At 29.3% G+C, this 17,572-nt stretch overlaps 2 protein-coding genes across 2 annotated transcripts in view; one reads left to right on the top strand and one right to left on the bottom strand.

Moving 5' to 3' along the window:
* The window catches only part of LOC111623000 (PDZ domain-containing protein 8-like), a 63,605-nt gene that overhangs the window by 17,451 nt on the left and 28,582 nt on the right, over nt 1-17,572 (top strand). The window contains exon 2 of the mRNA XM_023365479.1: nt 4,292-4,637. The gene's annotated coding sequence lies outside the window, so the exon portion shown is untranslated. The remainder of the gene's footprint in view (nt 1-4,291; nt 4,638-17,572) is intronic.
* LOC111623017 (tigger transposable element-derived protein 1-like) lies at nt 770-1,783 on the bottom strand. Its single transcript, XM_023365497.1, has one exon. The coding sequence runs from the start codon at nt 1,701-1,703 to the stop codon at nt 873-875; it is 831 nt and encodes a 276-aa protein (XP_023221265.1). The 5' UTR covers nt 1,704-1,783; the 3' UTR covers nt 770-872.

The following is a 17,572-nucleotide window of genomic DNA, read 5'->3' as shown; positions in this document are numbered from 1 at the left end:
TTTATTTATTAAATTACATTCATTGACAAAAAAAAGTTATGCACCAAGAAGAAAATACGGTAATACCCCAAACTTAAGCGATAGGTGGGACAGAGTGATAACCGCATAAGTCAAATTCACATAAGTCAGGGTATAATTTCGCATATAAATACATACAAATTATTTTTAATTGGGGCCAGAGACTAAAGAAAACAATAATTTAGAAAAAAATGTTTAATAAAATCTTAGATAATAAATATGTATAACAAATTATATTGTTACAATCATAAACCAAAGTTATTTTGATGTAGAAGGCTTCGTAAAATCTAACAAATTCGTCTGATGGCTCAAGATGTTTTTTCTCCTGCAAAATTCCCTCGTAGCATGCTAATAATTTTTTTATTTCTTGTTTTGTAGAAGAAATGCACTCTTTGTTGGAGTCTATATTTTCTAAAATTTGTAACCCCTTTTCAATTGAATTGAGATCTTCTGTCAAGTTTCCAACCGTCATTTGATCTTCTGATTGAACTGGGTCTAAAGAATCAAGTTCTTCAATGTCTTGCTCTTGCTGATACATTTCTATGAGCTCATCAATTGTCAGCTCCTGATTGTGTGAATCCAGCAGTTCTTGAACGTCATCACTAACCACTTCTAAATACATTTGCCTAGCAAGATCGACGACTTCTTCAATCACATTACCAATTTCATCAGGCTCTGGCACTGATTACGCCTGAGTTTCAGTGGTGGAAAAAAAGGACACAGTTTTTTCCAGATGCCATTTAAAGTTTTTGTGAAACTTATTCCAAGATTGTCCAATGATTCTCACTGCATCTAAAACATTGAATTGTTTCCAAAAGTCTTTAACAGAGAGCTCATTGTTTTGTCTCATAGCTTCATGCAGATGTGCAAATGATTGTCTCGTGTAATAAGCTTTGAATGTTTTTAATGACTCCCTGATCCATCGGTTTAAGCAAGCTGGTTGTATTTGGTGGCAAAAATACAACTTTCACATGTGGGTCAAAATTAGTTAAAGTTGCAGGGGGATGACCTGGTGCGTTGTTGATTATTAGCATCATTTTAAATGGAATTTGTTTAGATTGGCAATAACATTTGACTTCAGGTATGAAGTGATGACCAAACCAGTCCTCAAAAAGGGAAGCTGTCACCCAAGCTTTACGATTCAACTTCCAAATCACAGGCAAGCCAGCTTTAGATTTATTTTTCAATACTCTTGGATTTTCCAAGCGATAAACTAAGAGAGGTTTTAACTTACAATCACCAGCTGCATTTGCACCAACCATCACTGTCAATCGATCTTTGGCAGTCTTAAAACCTGGAAAGGTTTTCTCTTCACGTGTGATAAAAGTTCTTTTAGGCATCTTCTTCCAGAACAAGCCAGTCTCATCTACATTGAATATGGTTTGGCTGGTATAGCCACCTTCATCTATCATGGCTTTGAATTTTTCTGGATAGTAAGATGCAGCCTCTTTATCAGCACTTGCTGCCTCTCCACTTTCTGCAATGCTATGCCAATTACAGCGACTTTTGAATCGGTTGAACCAACTGTTACTAGCTTTAAACTCTTCATCTTTAGCTACCTCTCCAGCATCCTCTTTCAATCTCTCAAAAATCTGCTTAGCTTGAGAGCACACCGTGTTCTGATCAACAGGACAATTTTCCACATTTACTTGATTATTACACCATAATTTTAACATTGTTTCCATCTCAGCGATAATACCATGATGTTTACGAATGATGCTTGAATTTAAAGATTGAGCATTTTTCACAGCTTCGAGAATTTTTTCTTTACCTTTTATAATTGTTCTGACCATCAATTCTGGTAGATCAAACTTCTTTGCCAATTCACAAATTTTCATTTTTGTGTCAAAGTCTTTAATAATGTTAACTTTACATTCCAAAGAAAAAGTTTTTCTTTTCTTGTTTGATGCAGAAGAATCAGTTCTACTAATCAGTTTTTTTGGATGACATAGTAGAGTCTCTCAAGTCTCCGTAGTTATAACAAACACAGAAATAAATAACACAAAATAAATTGTAGCTATGCGTCGATTCTGCACGACACGTTCAAACATGTAAGCTGAACAATAGTGTGGGGGGAGTAAGTAATCAAGAGTTGCGTGGCGCTCAAACAAAAGGTGAACCAATGAGATTTGAAAATCGTGTAACTCCAAGTTCGGTAAGTCGAGGTATTACTGTATTGGAATCATAAACTTTATTAGTGAAAACATGACAATAGTAATAAGTGATTACAATATCATAGTAAAGGGACAATTTCCTCTGGAACAGTAGTACAATTTAAAGAAACTTTTAGTACCTTATAGGAACTCCATTTATCTGCATACATGTGGTAATATGGCTGAGTGTGAAGCATTCAGGCATTGATTGTTATCCTGCAAAAGATTTGTTTACAAATGATACAACTTCCATTCTAAACCCCTCACATTTTTATGTGGCTGAAGCTGGTGTTCCATCTGGTCCTACAAATGCTTGATAGACAACAAATCTGGAGATTGGTCGGGCCAAAAAAGTATAGCAATATGATAAATATATTCCTGGGAAACTCTTGCTATGTGTAGCTGAGCATTAGCTTGCTGGAAAATGGCTGTTTGCATCTCTGCCATCAAAGACAAACACACAAAGGCTTCCTACAACACAGTAATCACTATACATTCAAATTTCTGTAGCAAGGCTGTCATCTTTCTTTGGATGGTGGATAAAGAAGCCTATTGCAGATATTTATGCTTGTCTTACTATTAGATGATCATCCTTTTTGATGATCTGTATGGGAAATCCAGAGCTATCCCACCATGTTTGTGTGCCCACTGCCTTCAACATTTCCTTACAATCAGATCAGAACAGTCCAGATGGTGAACAATGAGATCAGCAAAATGGCCATCTTATTTTTCTCAGCCTGATGAGAAAAACAGGATGGCATCTTTCTCAAACTTTATCAGCTGTGTATAATGTCTTAGGTATGATTGTACAATGCAGTCAGACTATAATGGTACTGTACATTGAAAATTCTAAACATGGTGAGTCCCTGTGATTTTTTTTACAGCATACTGGAATACTGATTTAAAGGCACTGTAGTGGCATTACCTAGTATGCAGTTGTATCATAATTGTAATCATTTACATATTTATATGAGATGTAACTGTACTGTATGTGATGTTTTGCAGCCATCAGACAACCTTATCTGGATGTGTAACTTTTTTGTCTGCGATTGTATTTATTTATTAGACTATAAAATGTAAAAGCTTTTTATATCTGTCAAATCTTAATTATGGGCAGTCTATAGATTGTCTGTAATTAAAATTTACCTGATCTGACAGTCATACAAATAAACAAAAAATAATAATTTATTTGCATTCTTATGATCATTTTTATAATAATTCTGATTTTGAATCAAAATTATTATAAAAATGATTTTAAAGTGATTTTAAAATTTTAATCTGACAAATGTCTTTTCTGGAACAAGAATCTAAATAATTTTCAGATTTAAGCATCTATCTTCAGGAATCAACTGGAAAAAGAACCAAGAGAATTCAAAGGTAGATAGCAAATTTTATGAGTTAGTTAATTTCACAACATTGTAATTGAAAAGCTTCATATATTGATGGCAAACTTTTGTACTCATACTCTTTTGTAGTATAACAGCTTGTTTCATTTCTTTTTATTAAATTTAGTTTTGTTAATTTAAGTGGTAAAATTATATGAAAGAAAGGAAATTCAGTTATCTTTCTACAAGATCACTTTTCTAAACTCATTTCCAAAATTTTAGTCTCAAAAGCTATGACTTGAGATGAGTATAATTGTAAAATACCTTCATCTTAGTAAATTAATATTTACAAATTGATACAACTGTATTATCATCATCTGACTAATAGAACTTTAATGGATCATCTCTTTTTAAGCATAATTTACTAAAATTATTTATCATGTTATTTAGTATCTACGATAAGTTATCCATCATTAAATCTATAGAACATCAGTAGATGCAGATGATTTAATTTATTGTATAACACATGCAGTCAAATTAGTTATATTATCTCTTTGTGGCCAAAATTTTTTTCTTATAAAATTTCTTTCTGCACATTCTGGAGAAACACATCATCCAAATTTCACTGTAATCTGTTCATTAACTAATTTGTTTTAAGTAGTATTTAATAGAGAAAGTTTGGTTATATAAATACTCAGTATATGTGTACATATATTCATTATTTTTAAAATTATGATTTTAAATTGTAAAAAAATTTTAAAATTACTAGATTATATTTTTACATCTTTTTTACAGGTTTTTTAATTACAATAGAGACCAAAATGAAACCTGAAACAATACATCAAATTCATTTCCTGTTAAACAAGTCTTAAGGTTTAAAGCTTAAACTACAGTTTACAGCATGATGATAAATTCTTAATTTGAGTTTTAAGTACTCTGTAATGTTTTTACTTTTGTAGTAGATTTATATTTTTGTAAATGTACATAAATATTTTGTCATGAAGATTTAGCTAATAAATAATTTATCAAAGCATTTTGTCCAACTGAATTAAAAACACTTCACACCACTTATACTTATTCCAGCACAAAAAATTAAAGGAATGCACAAACATTTTCAGCCACTTTAACAGGCTTTCATCAGGTGAGAAAGTTGTTTTGTATATCGAGCAAAATGAATTATTTCATATATGTTACCAACTGAATTATTTCATAATAGAACGATTTTAAAAAAATGATAAAATTTGGAGAATTATAACAAAATTTTGTCCTTATGAGAGCATACAAATGTTTACATATAAAAGTAGATTACAATTATTTACAATTTTTATTTATTTATTTAATTAGTTTATTTTAAATATGATTATCATATATTTAGGAAAAATTCTATAGGTATCATGTTTATATCTGCATTTTAAAATTAACAAATTTATGTATGAAAATCATGTTTTCTTGAGACAAGAACTAAATGTATTTTTTAGCAAAAGTTTGTTTTGTTTTCAATGTATATTTCCTATTACTTATAAACAATTATAGAATATTTCATATATTATAAACAAAAACAGATACTTTTTAGAAATAAATGTCATAAAATAATATGTCTAATATTTTTCTTTTTTATTTTTTTAAATTTTTTCCACTCTTAATAAGAATATTAATACTATTAACGGATACACCATAAAAAATTAGATAAATAAATGATAAAAACCAATATAAAAGTTACTTTTTTAGTAAACATCATTAAATAATGTGTATAAAAATACAGTAGAGTCCCACAAATTTTACTTAATGTGAACTGAGAAAGTGATGAGTTACTGAAAATTATGAGTTTTACAGATTCCTGTTTTAACAGTAAAGTGAGAAAAATGAGATAGGTGTTAAAATGCTAATCAAATTTGATCATCTTTTCATCAGAAGGAACATGTAGCCAACTGTAGCAGAATTACACTAAATTAACAGATTTGTTTAATATACAGTGGCATCGCAATGACGATAGTCAAAATAACAGAATTTTTATAATGTGTACAAATTCATGTACAAATTTATATATATATATTAATTAAATAGCAATAGTAACTACTTCTATTTGTAGTTAAATTTTAATTAAAAAAATATTGGCTTGTTGACAGCTCCTTTTGAGTTAGTGATATTCACTAACTCAAAAGAAAAAGGGTTATATTCTTTGTTAACATATGGAATTCATGCTATAATCAAGTGTCATCAGTGAAGAACAATAACTTATTTGATCCTAGGATTAAGTTATATATATAAAAATTAGATTAGATTTTTAAACAATACTATGAGTTTTACAGAATGTCAAGTTATAGACTTGAGTTTCTAGGACTTTATTGTAATATAAATTAAAGTAAAAACTTATAAATTATGAGATATATTCACGAAGAATGAATTAATGAAATAGTTTATATTTAATAATATGTTTTATAAAAGAAATAAATATTTATTATAATAGTGTTTACAGTTAATGTATTTATGTTTGGAAATACAATAGATAATTTTCTTGTAATAATTTTGGGAGTCATCTATAATGATGATGACCAACTGACAATGCTAAGGTAGGTACTGTGTTTTCTTGCATATAATCCACAGGCTATCTGTGGTTGAAGGGAGGTGCTAGTGTCACAGCTAGGGAATGTAAGGAAACAGTGCACCCTCTTGCTGGACCAGCTATTAATATCCATTTTTTAACAATTGAACTTACTTATTTGAAAGTGTAAAAGTAAATTAAAGCTATTCACTGCATAAGTATAAATTTAAATTATATAACTGGCAGTTTTTTGAAATTTAGTAATGTAATAAAATATTTTTGTTTTTTACACACATGTGAGACTAAAAGCTCAAACTACCTATGTAGCTGCTGGCCTTGTGATGGATTAATGAATGACAAAACATCATAGTGTTGATATACCTTACACACAACATGAATTAGACAGTGCAAGTTGACAAGTATACAGACAGCACCAGCTTTAGTCACTAGAAAAGTAAACATATGCTTGGGATGGCAATTTTTAGAGGCAGAATTTTTCCAAAAATAATTTTATAAAAATAAAAAAATAAAAATTTGACATTTGGACAGCCAAGTGAAGAAACTGGAAATAAACAATCCTGTAGATCATCAATGAACATTGCCCAAGTAATATTTTTGTTGATCACAAAATGGACTTTATATCTATATATAATCACTTTTAAAAATAATAAATTGTTGAAATTTTAATTTGATATAATTAAAATTATTTGATTATTATTTAAGAGAAAGTATTATGATTATATTATTGTATTTATGCTATGATTTATTCTGTGATTCCATGTGATTATTATTTATGTAATAGATTTGATTGGTATAAATCAATTATATTCAGTGAAATGCATAACACATAATTTTATGTATTTTTGCATTGTAGTTTTATTCAAATATTTTCCAATATTTCTTAATTACAGCATTTTACACATTATTTGCATCTCCTTGCTAAGTTTCTGGCTGTGCTATTCGAGTGAGCTGTACACCTATTTTAAATTGCAATCACAAAAACTTATGCTTGTGGAACAGTGGCTGTTCCCATAGGCACAGGATATATGCTAGGATGGGTTATGAAAAGGTTTCAGTTTTTTTAACAGCAGCTAGCTTATAATTGAAGTAAGAAATGCTACAATTTAAACTATTTTACTGCATGCAAATAACAGTTGAAATGGTTAATGATTAAATGTTTAAAACAAGTGATGATAATTGTGCATTATTCACATCTTGATGATGATAGCATGAAAAGCCAGCTTAAAAATGCCTGTTTACCTGAAGATAATGATAACTGCAACTAAAATCTGATTATAATAAGTGAAATTTTATAAGTGTAGTTTTTGTTTTAGCACATCTTAATTCTGATAAAATTAAACAACAGATAACACTATAATTACAATAAGCAGATTTTATGTAGTTTTAAGAATAAAATATTTGTATTCAGAAAATTTTTATTGCATGAGTTTTTTTATGGGCATTTATATTATACTAGACTAGTGTTTGATGTTAAGTATCAGAATTTTTATTTTATAATTCAGAAAGCTACATTTAATTTAAATATTTTTCATATGAACACTATTATTGAAATTCTTTTTTATGTATTTAGAATAGGAAAATTTTTAAAAATGGAAAATGAGTTTATATGGAATTTATTTCAATTTGAATTCATCTTCAAAGTGGCAAAGTTAGATTCTCTTTCTTGGATTTTATATAGAAAATGTTGCTTTTAACTTACTGCTTTTTTTTTTTTTTTTTGATTAATTTATATAGATGTAGTGATCAATTTAGTACTACACTAAATTAATCAATACAACTATTGCCACTTACACATTACAGCCATTTATTGATTGGAGTAACAAGCTCAATTAAGTTATTACTTTTTAACAGACTTTAATTAGGAATTAAGCTGTTTAAGAAGTCAAAGTACAATTTATTAATTAAATTTTTTTTTCCTCTAGATTTTATGTTTAATCAAATAGTTTATTTGATTAAACATAAAATCTAGAGGAAAAAAGTTAGGATCTCCAGGGAAAATGTACAAATATATAAATATATACTAATGCATAATATATTATACTGGTTACAATGTACTGTACATAATTACATAATATATATATTTATTATCAACCAATTGCTTCTCATTTATTCACACTAGGAAGCATTTTTTCCATCTGTTCAATAACATGCAATCTTCTGGAGGTCAATGTTGTTATACCTTTATCCACGTTTATTGCTTTAATTACTTCTTTGTTCTTAAGAATGGTGCACACTTTTTTCTTTGGCATCTTAAACATGGCCACCAGATTTGCCACACATGAACTACTTTAATGCTTTATGATAAGTTCTTTTTTCACATTCAATTGTCAATACCTTTCTCTTAGGCTTTGGATGCCATGGTTAATAAGCAGGGATTATATATATATATAACCAATACACTAAAAATAAAGCAAAAAAGCACTGAAAATACATGACTAATGCAAGAGATGCTTTCACAGCAAGCATGATAGAGACTGCTGTTTGGTCTTATTTGTTTCTAAAAAGAAATGAAATATTAGGAACAAATATTGTCTCATATTTCAAAACAAAATTATAAAAACTCTTCATTTATAAGATAGTTTTCTTTAGGATCAATTTCATAGATTTAAATTGCATCTTCAAATTAAATTAACTTGTAAGAGATTAAATTGTAAAGTATTTTTCAGTAATATCTACATATAATGAGTGCATGTATTGTATTGTACTTTATAAATTAACAAACATAAAAATAAATTTTATTTTACCTCTGTTATTTCTGTTAGGATGGAATATTGAATTCCAAGAACTGTTTGAGAATGCAATAGAGTCCTGGAAGCTCAACTCTTGATAACTTGACATTTCATAAAACTCGTCATTCAAAAAACAGATGATAATAATAATAATAAAAATTAAATATGTGTAATCTAATTTTTACTTCAATAATTTAACACTAGGATCAAACAAGATATTGTTTGTCACTGAAGACACTTGATAATAGCATCAATTCTATGTATTAACAAAGAATATAACCATTTTTCCAAGGTGCCACTGCAAAATGTCACAATGTGAATGTCACTAACTTGAAAATAGCACTTCACAGCCAATATTTTTTAAATTAAAATTTAACTACAAACAGAAATAGGCACTATTGGTATGTAGTTAATACATACTGTATATGAATTTGCATGAAACTATTATAATACCTTTACTTCTTTACTACTTACAGAAAGTTTGCTATGATTAGCATTGCTATGTTTAAAACTTGTCATTTTTGATAACTCATCACCTTCTCAGTTCACATTAAATTGAGTTTGCAGGACTCTACTATAATAGAATTTCTTGGCTTCAAGAAATTCTATTAGGATAATTGACAATTAGAAGAAAGAATAACTTAAAATTTTCTTTTCACAAGTTGAATTTTCACATCAAATTCCAGTTATCATTCATTTACCAGCGTATTGTAGAGTTGATTAAAACTTTAATAACAAAATTTATGTCTCTAAAATTTAAATTATTCTAACAATTCAATAAATTTGCAATTTGTTAATCTGCCATTCCTTGTACAGAGGGGTGTTAGAGTGTAAAGTCCTAAAACATGCCAAAAGGCAATGAATGATATGACCTGTTGCCTTTTGGTATTGATTCTTTTTTTGGAAGCAGGCAGCAAATATGGCATGCTGACATGCAATATTGTACACAAAAAAGTGAAATGTGAATAAACAGCATGTGTGACTGACTAACATTTTCATTGAAATTTAAACACATAGGCAATCAGATTGGGAGTCTACCAACAATAAATGATATGACCTGATATTTGAGAAGCCAGATTAACAAGAATGAACTATATTTGTGTGAGGTTAGCCAATAGGGGTGAGGAGTTTTCCGACGGCTGAGCATTCAACTCCATTGTGGGGGAGTGTTAAGATTCGCTGAGACAGGTTTCCATCATAAACTGTTTATTAAACATAGAAATGATGCTTACAACTACTCTACAATTGGCATAAGGCCTATCCGAGGGCAAACCAGTCCGTACTATAAAAAGAGTCAATTGTCCACATGAATAATGAGCTACCGGTGAATTGATGTGGAGAGCGATGGCCCCGGGCACACTGCACACTTGGGAAGGATGGTCGTCGTCAGGAAACACCTGGGCAACCTTCTGGGTTAGCCATCGAAGTCAATCTTGAACCGTCGATTCTGCTTTCACTAATGTTGGGACGGAAGCATGAAAATTCCATGAAAGGAATGTTTTGAATCCAAGACCAAGAACCTTTTTATGTCCTTGAAAATGCTGTTTTATGGATTTTCCAACTGAAGTCGCCCCTCCATTGGTCTCTCATCATCACATGGTGACAATTCGAAATACTTCGAAGGGCATGGGAGAGGTCAACTTTGACCGAACACGACTTCTCTCCAGTCTCGTTTTCCTCAACTTTAATCTAACTATTGTTTTAAATCTTTTAACAAAAACAACTTTCATTGTTTATTTCAGACCTTTGATTTCATTCTTTTGCGTTATGAAACATGATTCGTTTAAAAAGTCGTGGAATGCCTCCTTTTGGACCTCGTTTGGGTCCTCACATTTGTATCTGATTACTTTGTATAGAATTTATGAAGAACTATCTAAGGTTTTATTAAAAAATTAAGTAAAATAATGAATCAGTAAACACTTGTTATTGGAACAATAAAAGTTTTAACAATTTGTCTTATTTTCTTCACTTTGTTATTCTCTCTCTGTTTTTGAAAGAAAAAGTTTCTATTAAAAGACATTTAAAAATGAAATTATTAAAAAACTTTAATATTGAAACTACAAATACATTATTAAATAATAATTTACTAGTTATTAAATTGTTAATTAATTAATATTATAAGATTATAGATAGTATTTAATAAATTTAAGATAATCATAATTTCTGCTTCAGTATTTGTATATTCTGTTATTTTTTGTAGTATGAAGATGAACATTAAACAAATCTTTTTTGTTTTTATTTTTTTGGAATTTGCCATAGTAAACATTTTTATTGAAGTTAATTTTTTTTTCAAATGCTTGTCATCACATTGTATATTATTAAAAATAGTATTAGGCCTACTGATTAAAAACAATAAAGTCATTGCTCTATAAATTATTTAAATTTTTATTGTTTGATATAATCTTCAACATGTTCCTCTTTAAACTGAACAATTGTAAATTAATTTTTAAAAATTGAACACTGGAAAACTAAATTAGTGATTGTGTTAACAGATATTGACATTTTTTTTAAACTTGAGTTATAATGAATATTGATTTTTCTCTTTTTATCAATGTTCCATAAATGTGCAGTCATTACTCACTTGCACGTCGGGTTTAGTCTGAGCAGCAGTTCTATTGCTTATAGCAATCCAAATGCTGCTTAGAATGCATCTAGTGTGTAAAATATTGGTCTTTTTTAGGGTGTAGCTCTCACTATCATGGAATATTTATTTGCCATATGATTGACATTGAATGTGCCACATTAGGTAATATTGTAGAATTTTATGTTTTCAGAAGCTTTGTCTTCGCATGTTTTAATGTTTGGATGCAGACTGCTCTGTATATATCAAGATAATTTTTATTATCTTGATATACAGAGTGGTTCATTTTAATTAATCCATGAGAATGACTCAAAAAATACATGTCCAGCAAAGAAATTCATTAAAGCAAAAATGTTAGACTTCAAGGAGGCCACAAGGTTGCAATATTGGTTTTATCATAGATGGCACTTCAATTGGCAAAAATAAGGGTCACTTTCATTTTCTTAAATGGGAATCTCATTTTTTTTATTGCTTATTATGATTCTACATAAAAAACAAACAAACTTTTATCTGAAACATTTTTTCTGAAAGATGATGTGAGAATTTAAACTCGTAGCTGCTGCTACACCACATGTACTATACATATGCCTGTGGAAATCTATGAAGTTTATTGAAAAAAGGAAGAAAAATGACTTAACCCAGTACAATGGCTTGCACTGGACTTTTGACTTGCACCTGACTTTTACCTTGCACCTGACTTTTACTTGTGGGGATATTTATAGAATGCTTATGAACAAAAACCAACTAGAGAAGATATGGTTGGGAGAATTTGAACAGCTTACCACAGAACATGTTATTAAAAACTGAGACATTTCTAACAGAGAATTGGTTATGTATTCAGAAAAATGGAGATGTCTTTAAACATTGTTTGCAGTAAGAGAAAACTGTGAGAGAAGGGGAATTCAGTTAAGCACTCTGCTAAAAGTTTAATTAACAAGAAAAATATGTTGAGAAAATTTAAAATGACCAAGATCTATGTTTTTTCTTTATCCAAGCTTGAGGACTTTAGCACACTGTGGCACAAGTTTTTGCATCAGTTTGTTATTTGAAGGAAAAGATCAATTACCAAATAATAAGTTTCTTAATAATTTTTCTTCCTTTTTCAACAAACTTCACAGAAATCCACAGATGCACACAAGCATAGTTGCCAACCATCAGTGTTTGGCACTGACTAGCATCATTTTGTATGCTCTGTCAGTGGACAGGCTGATTTTTCCTTTTGTCAGAATTTTTAAAGAATTTGATATTATCACATAAACACTTCATTTAATGAGTCTAATACCAATATATATGTTGAAGACATTGTATATATTTTATTATGAATGACTGAAGCAAAGCAGAATGATCATCTCATATTCCTTCAATTGGGAGAGAACCAAGATTGATATTTTTATATATGTATGTAGGTATGTGTATGAGAATTTAGCTCAAATATGATAATTTTAAATGGCAGATTAGATAAATTACATCGTTAAGTCTGGCAGCATTAGTGCTGACATGACTTAAAAGGAAATGAGTTACTTTTACAGTTATGCAAATTATTGAGCAGCGCTACAGTTTCTTCATCCAAAAAGAAGAAACATCTGATTCATCACTTAAGCCTATACAGACTTTATGGTAGTATAAACCTTTTCAAGAAAAGAAACCAGATGGTTCTTTGAGATTTGTGGGATTTTTACAAAGGGTGGACCAAAAATGTTTGTGTTACGTTCCAAAATAACTGCAAAGCATTATAAGGCTAGTGCAGTGTATTTATAATTAATGCTTTGTTTATTGGATGGATTTTATTAGATTTTATAAAGATTACAAATCTTTGTAAAATAGTATGGCTGATGATGGTTTCATCACACAGCATTTCAGGACCTCCTGTGCATTGCTGTGTGGAAAAAGGAAAAGATATTCAGTATGATTAAAACAGAGAGATAGGGAAATAAATTACAAGAAAAATCATTGTCCTTAATAATTGCAGTGAAAGTCAATAAACTGACTGATAGTAGCTGTCATGAGAACACTAAGAAAAGAAATTATTAACAAAGTAAAACATTGCACAAAGACACGTAACAGGAGGCACTCTTCATACATTATCAAGACTCATGACACATCAAGATGATCATCTTAATCTGGATATGGATTTATAATGTATCTTGTAAAATATTTGACCTTTTTTAAATTGTGATGTTAAAGAATATAAAGCTATTGCCATCCTCTTGTCAATGTTCGTGGAAATAATTTTATAAAATATCATATGCAGAGATAACATTAAGTTTTGTTTATTAAAGGTATTTAAAATAAGCATTGTGCAATATCAATGTTAATAAAGAATTTTTTCACTTTTTATGCTATTAGCATTTTTCTATTTCCCATTCTAAAGGTTGGCATGTGTATATTTATATAGTCATAATTCTATTCTATTTTGGTAATTTCCTATATTTCTTCTATCCATTCCTGGAACTTTCTGGGACAACCATTATTGCCTTTGGGTAGGATTAACCATTCCACGAACAGGAGGAGAACAATAGGAGGTAGGGTGACCAGGAAAAAATGACCGACGAGTTGGTCAGTTTTGGACTGAAGACTGAAGGGGTTAGACGCATCTTTAAGAAGGTTGAAGGGAGATCTAGATGAGAGAATCGTGAGGACAAAGACCGTTAAGAAAGGAGGTACAAAAGGAGATCCATACTAGTGGAAGGCTTGAAAACACCTTTTTGAACCTCAGAGAGGATTGCATAGTTTGGTACAGGAAGAAGGATCGTACTTAGGAATTGAATTGGGAAGAGAAGTCAAAAATTGAGAATCCTGCAGTCAGCAAAGGAATCGACGAGACGGTAAGTACAATATCCTCCAAAAGAACTCCTACCCAAAGGGCATACAGGCGCAGACAAAAGAACAAATCCTAGGTGTTCCCTGAACTGTAGACTTCCATTCTTCCTCCTTCCTCGCTTTCATATCCCTATTTCTCTCTTTAGGTTAAGTTAAATTTAAGGTAGTTTAAGAGTTAGTTAAGTAAGATTTATGTATGTGGTTAGGCTAAGAAAATTGTTACGCGACTATTCTGTGGAAAGTTATATTCCTGAATTTGTATGAAAACCCAACAAAGAAAAAAAATCCTGATGTGACGCACCTCGAATTTTGTAAAGTTTTACAAGAACAGTTGGAATTCTTTAGAACCTAACCTGTTCATTGTGAATAAAGAAAGGATTGTATAACCTAAGAAGTTGTCCTGTGCCTTTCCTTTTGTTTGTACATTTCCTTTGTGGGCAATATCACATCATATAATGAACCACCACAGGCAAGTACACACGTGTAATGTGTAAAAAAGAAATTGTACTGAATTTTTGTAATTGATCTATTTATTTATTTGATGAACTAAATAATTTTAATTCCAATCTAATGCCAAAAGACTGTAATTTCTTCCTTTTACTATATTTGACATTGTAAATGAGCATACAAAGTTTTACAATCATGGAAATGTGCAATGTGGCAGCGGCATAAAAGCGTAAATGCTCATAAATACATCTTCTGTAAAAAAATATTTCAAATGAAAGTTTATTTTTGTAGAATTATAAGCAATAAAAAATGGGTTTTCATTTAAGAAAATGAAGTTGATCCCTTTTCACTACTCGTAGCTCCTATATTATAATGAAACCAATGGAGCTGTCCTGTGGCTCCCTTGAAGTTTAACATCATTGGTTTAATGAATTTTTTGCAGGATGTGTATTTTTTAAAGTTATTCCAGTGGATTTATTAAAATAAACTGCCCTTTATAGCAAGTATTGCCTCCCTCTGTTTTCACTTTGCCAATAATTTTTATAGAATACAGCTTTCATGAGTGATTGCTATAGATTGAACTACAGAAGGAAAACATGCCAACACACATCAATAGTTGGACATACTGAATATTTATAACATGCCCTTCACTAGTGCAATAATAAATGTCAGCAGCAAACAATGCCTAGCATAGATTAAATAAAATTGCCAGGATTTATATGACACTTATAGAAAAAAATATATTTTGCTTTGACTGTACATACAGAGATGAGTTTTAATTCATTTTTTGTCCTTTCACATGCTGTACGAGGCAATAACAATTCCACCATTGAAGTCGACCTTTCTTTGTAGGCTACCATTTGCCAAAAAATGTAAAATAGTTACAAAAGTGTGTAAAAGGATAAAAAATGAATTAAGATTCACCTCTGTATGTATAGTCAAAGGAAAATATATTTTTTTCTATAAATGCCTAGCATAGATTTAAGAAAAATGAAACTGTCAAATTGATCACTAATGGCTCATTAACTGCTTTTGAAAGCTGGATAGTTTAATCATTTAAAGTAAAAAATTAAACTCCTGTTGGTTTGAAGATAAGATTTTTGGTGTAGATTGATCAGTAATGACCATTCTAGGCAGGCTGTGGAGTCGGAGTTGGGAGGAATTTCTGGCCAGAGGAGTCAGTTGAGAAAAATGTGTCAACTTCAACTCTGGCATTTTAAATTTAATTTAGTTTTTTTTATTTAACTGAAAGAAAATTTATTTTATATTTATTAATTTTTTTAAATGTTTTTGTATTTTGTTATAATTCATTTATTTTAAATACAAAATGCAACAATTTAATTTATTAAATATGTATCAATAGTATTTATAGTCTTTGTAGTATTTATGTTTAGTAGTTAAATTATTTTGACTCAATTGAATTTGAATATTATTGATTCATTCCTTTCTTATCACCACTCTAAATAAGTACTCTATTTTTCTGAATGAGCCAGACTAATTGATCAAAGTATATATTTTTCTTTTCTGAACAAGGGCTAAAGTAGCTAGATCACACACTTTTTAGTTGTACTAACTTTTCTGGAAAGGTGAAATTGAAGTGCAAAAGCTGTAGAATAAAGATATGTAGATATAGAATTTTATTGCTCCCCTTTTTTCCTCTTATTAAATATTTGTTAAAAATGAATTTTTTTATACAAATAAATATTAATGTAAGTTAAATATTAAAAATACTAACTATAAAAGTATTTGGGTAAATGCCCGGGACTCGTATTGGAGTTCAGGAGTATGAATGCCTCTGCTCCCATAAAATGACTTGGTATTTAATTTTGTCAGAGTTGGCCTACTAAAATTATCAGGAGTTGGAGTGAGAGTTTTTTACTGACTCTGCAGCCCTGATTCTAGGTATAGGTTATATTGACATTCCTATAGTATCTACACATTTTTGTATGAATATATATATCCATGAATGAAGAAAAATCAAAAAATTTCAAACTCATACTGCAAAAATTATGAATTGGCCAAAATGACCATTTTTGGTTATTCTAATGTTAATGCTTTAGATATTTTCTTGTTTTTTTTTAACATGTGAATAAAACATCAACAGTTTTTAAATAGTTATATTCTAAAATTTCAAAAAATTTAATTTATTTTGAAAATTAAGCCAAGTTACCTTGAAAAAATGTAATAAGTAAAATTTGAACTTCTAAAATGTTTTGCACAGAAAAGAAAGTAAATTGTTTTTACTTTAGGTAAAATAATACCCTCTTTAGCATTTAAAAAAGTTAACTTCTTTAGCATTTCTATTTTTATTGTTATTTTCAGATTGAACTGGCAGTTTTTTAATACTTTGGATTAAAAGTTTTTGGATCAATTTAGAATTTTGTCATTATATAAAACGAACATCTTATATTAACACAAAAATTTATTGATAAATGTTGGCTATTTAGTAAAATTCTAAAATTTCTTTTAGAATATGCTTTTAAAAATTCACATTTAAATTTAATTTATTTCAAATTAGAAACTATTATTTGATCTGTCTGTTACTATAAAATCAGTTGGGGATGAATCAGAATGACTTGAAAACATTTTTGTTGAAAAAATATAAGTAATTTGCTATATGAGTATTTTGTATTATAATTGGATTACGGAGTTATTATTTTCTATGTGAAGTCATAAAACTGATAACTATATAAATTGATAAAGTTCATGAACAAAATGTTTTCAGTTTTTATGTTAAAAATTAATATAGTTGTAGTATTGGTGATGATAATACTAATAATTGATTTTCTATTGAATTTGTATTGTAGTTTATTGATAAATTTGAATTTAAATTAACTGTACATTTAGTTTCCTAATTAATCCAGATTTTCAGTATTATAAGTTAAAAAATTGATATAATTTATTAATTTGGAATTTGAAAGATTAATTTTTAAAAA

Source organism: Centruroides sculpturatus, unplaced genomic scaffold (genome assembly GCF_000671375.1).
Source record: "Centruroides sculpturatus isolate CEXI.00-Female unplaced genomic scaffold, Cexi_2.0 scaffold343, whole genome shotgun sequence".
Classification (NCBI taxonomy): domain Eukaryota; kingdom Metazoa; phylum Arthropoda; class Arachnida; order Scorpiones; family Buthidae; genus Centruroides; species Centruroides sculpturatus.
This window is presented reverse-complemented; position numbering and strand designations above follow the sequence as displayed.